The sequence below is a fragment of the Limulus polyphemus genome, unplaced genomic scaffold (genome assembly GCF_000517525.1).
Source record: "Limulus polyphemus unplaced genomic scaffold, Limulus_polyphemus-2.1.2 Scaffold5036, whole genome shotgun sequence".
In the NCBI taxonomy this organism is placed as follows: Eukaryota; Metazoa; Arthropoda; class Merostomata; order Xiphosura; family Limulidae; genus Limulus; species Limulus polyphemus.
In genome coordinates, this window is record NW_013670646.1 from 1,073 (window position 1) to 3,811 (window position 2,739).

Genomic DNA, 2,739 nt, shown 5'->3' on the forward strand with positions numbered 1-2,739 from the left:
CACTCAACTTCAACAATCGCGCTAAACAAACGCTGTAACGTCTCTCGTACTCTCTGACTGCAGTTCAATTACTCACTAACTATACACACATTACATTCCCCTCTTTTATATACCAGCCTACCCTATCTAACAAATACTAGAGCATTCGCCAAGATACTGGATAGTTCTAGAAACAAGAGGGCGTGAGAATTGTCACGTGATCTCGATGACGCAACAATATAGTATTCTATTTTTAGTATGGGTTATTCCCTCCTCTTCTTGAATGTCAGATAGAGTACTCTGCCTTTAGTATGAGCTATTCCCTTTTCTTGTTAAAGTGTTAAATAGAATATTTATTGTATCTTTAGTGTGGGTTATTTCCTTCTGTTCTAAAATGTTAAATATAGTATTCTATCTTTAGTATAGGCTATTCCTTTCTTTTCTTGATTGTTAAATAGAGTACTTTAGCTTTAGTAGGAGCTATTCCTTTCTCTTTTCTCTTCTTCAATGTTAAATAGAATACTCTATCTTTAGTATGAGCCATTCACTTCCCTTCTTGAATGTTTGCTTATATAGTTTTGTTTTATTTATTATTTCCGTCAGTGTGGTTCAATGTGTTAGATTTTGGTTGTTTGCACTTTTTATAGTTTCATGACAATAAGTTTTTGCTTTGTTGTCAACTTTGTTTCTTTGCTTGTTCGCTTCGTATGAGTAATTGATTATAGCCTTAACAAACAGGCTGAAGAAGTAAATGTATTATTGTTATAAAATTTGAACAATCGAATAATAATAATCACCTATATTGTAAGATTGGTATAAAATAATCAGAAATGTTTTATACTTTTCATTATTATTTCTTTTACGCGACGGCTTAGCTAAGTAAAAGTTATTGTTAGTTTTTAATGAACAAAGATAATTTAGTGCAACGGTAATAGTGTTCATGAGCCCCATGCGCCTTTAGGAGTAGGTATTTTGAGGGATTTGATTGGCCAAATTTCCAGGTAGTCCCAATACAAATACCTGAGAGCAACGTAGCTTTCACGTGATCAACAAAAAACGCTCTCGTATGAGACATTCAAATATTGCTCTTTTGTTACTCAGCATTGATTGCCTAATTCGAAGATAACGTGGTTACGTACGTTATTCGGCTGGTCAAACTTCAAGAAAATGTTGAGTAGAGTAAAGTAACATCAAGTTCTATAATTCGTTTGGCTTTATCTAAACTTTTTCTCCCCATAATAAGCTCCGAACCCAAGTAGCAATCGTATAGTCGTCTAAGATGTGGCGCTTGTGGTCAACGATCACAATAAGGGCGACGATACCAAGCCCGTTTTTTAAACTGTGTGTAATACTTATTTGCTTGATTCGACTGTGTAGAACAGAGGTTATTGGTGGATCTGTAAGAACGACCCGAACGTTATCACAGGTGGAGAGTCCGTATATAGTTAAATCCGACCTCGTTGTTGAGGAAGATAGCAAGCTTGTGATAGAGCCAGGCGTGGAAGTACAGTTTCAAGCAGGAGTAGGCATAACAGTGAAAGGAACATTGGTGGCCGAGGTAAGAATATTCTAATGTTATATTAGATTTAGACACTATATTTCTTGCTGCCATAACCTGTGGTAGACATATCAAGAAATAAAGGACGTGACAGGCTAGGTAGGAATCGGGTTTTTGAGCAAACACCCAATAATGGGAGTACTACATCGACTGTTATTGTTTAATGGATAATCTATTTCTGTAATTGACGTCTATAATTAAATCAGACCGTAGAGAGAGAGAAATTGTAATGAAATATATAGACATTGTTTTTAAGCCAAATCAAATCCGGCTAAATACATGTACAACATGTCGGACAAACTAGGCCTCATTACTCGAGCATTTTCTCCTGTTGTTCTCCAGTCTCGAACATTTCATTTTTTTTTCACGCTGATAAATATATTTTCCCAAGACAACAAACGCTTTAATATGTAGACTAAAAACCAAGCATAAAGAGACAATCCCAACAAATATCACAATAAACTATCAAGATTGTGATAATTGCTGTAGACGAGCCTTAGGAAGCAAGTAACATCCTGTGCGGTATAAACACTGTTCAGCCAATATTTATGTGAACTTTCACTGTGGAAATGACTAATGAACAATTTTATCCTCCTTGTAGAGGTCAGAGGCTCGTTTTTTATACTTATCTATCGACAACAAGGTTGACATTTATTTTCTGTCAAAAGCGTTTTCTTTAACCTATTGGTATTACACACACAAACGACGCAGTTCATATTTACTATGAAATAGATAATAAATAGGAGATAGAGATGTGCACCAACTCGATAAGGAATAGGATTGGTTATCACTTTGTGCCTAACTCCATATAACTTTATTTTTTTAAAATTAAAGATCTGTTTAAAAATAAAATATTACTCACGAAGAAACTCGTATGGAATAAATGTAAGGTATTTTATATATCCGTTTTTTTTTCTAGCTAGGGACATGGCGATAATTAAACTATATGCGTGTTGGTAACTTAAATACGTACAACAATTCATCCAAAATTCCAAACAGGCTTAACAAATTTATTAGGAAACGATATGTGTGTGTGTATATATATATATGTGTGTGTGCGTGTATATATGTGTGTGTGTGTGTATATATATATGTGTGTGTGCGTGTATATATATGTGTGTGTGTATATATATATATGTGTGTGTGCGTGTATATATATGTGTGTGTGTATATATATATATATATGTGTGTATATATATGTG

General features: G+C 34.2%; 1 protein-coding gene across 1 annotated transcript in view; it reads left to right on the top strand.

The window, feature by feature from the left end:
- Nucleotides 1-1,054: 1,054 nt before the first annotated feature.
- Nucleotides 1,055-2,739, top strand: part of LOC106472038 (protein bark beetle-like) — a 65,914-nt gene continuing 64,229 nt past the window's right edge. The window contains exon 1 of the mRNA XM_013932666.2: nt 1,055-1,537. Within this exon, the coding sequence (XP_013788120.2) occupies nt 1,259-1,537 (279 nt within the window). The 5' untranslated portion in view covers nt 1,055-1,258. The remainder of the gene's footprint in view (nt 1,538-2,739) is intronic.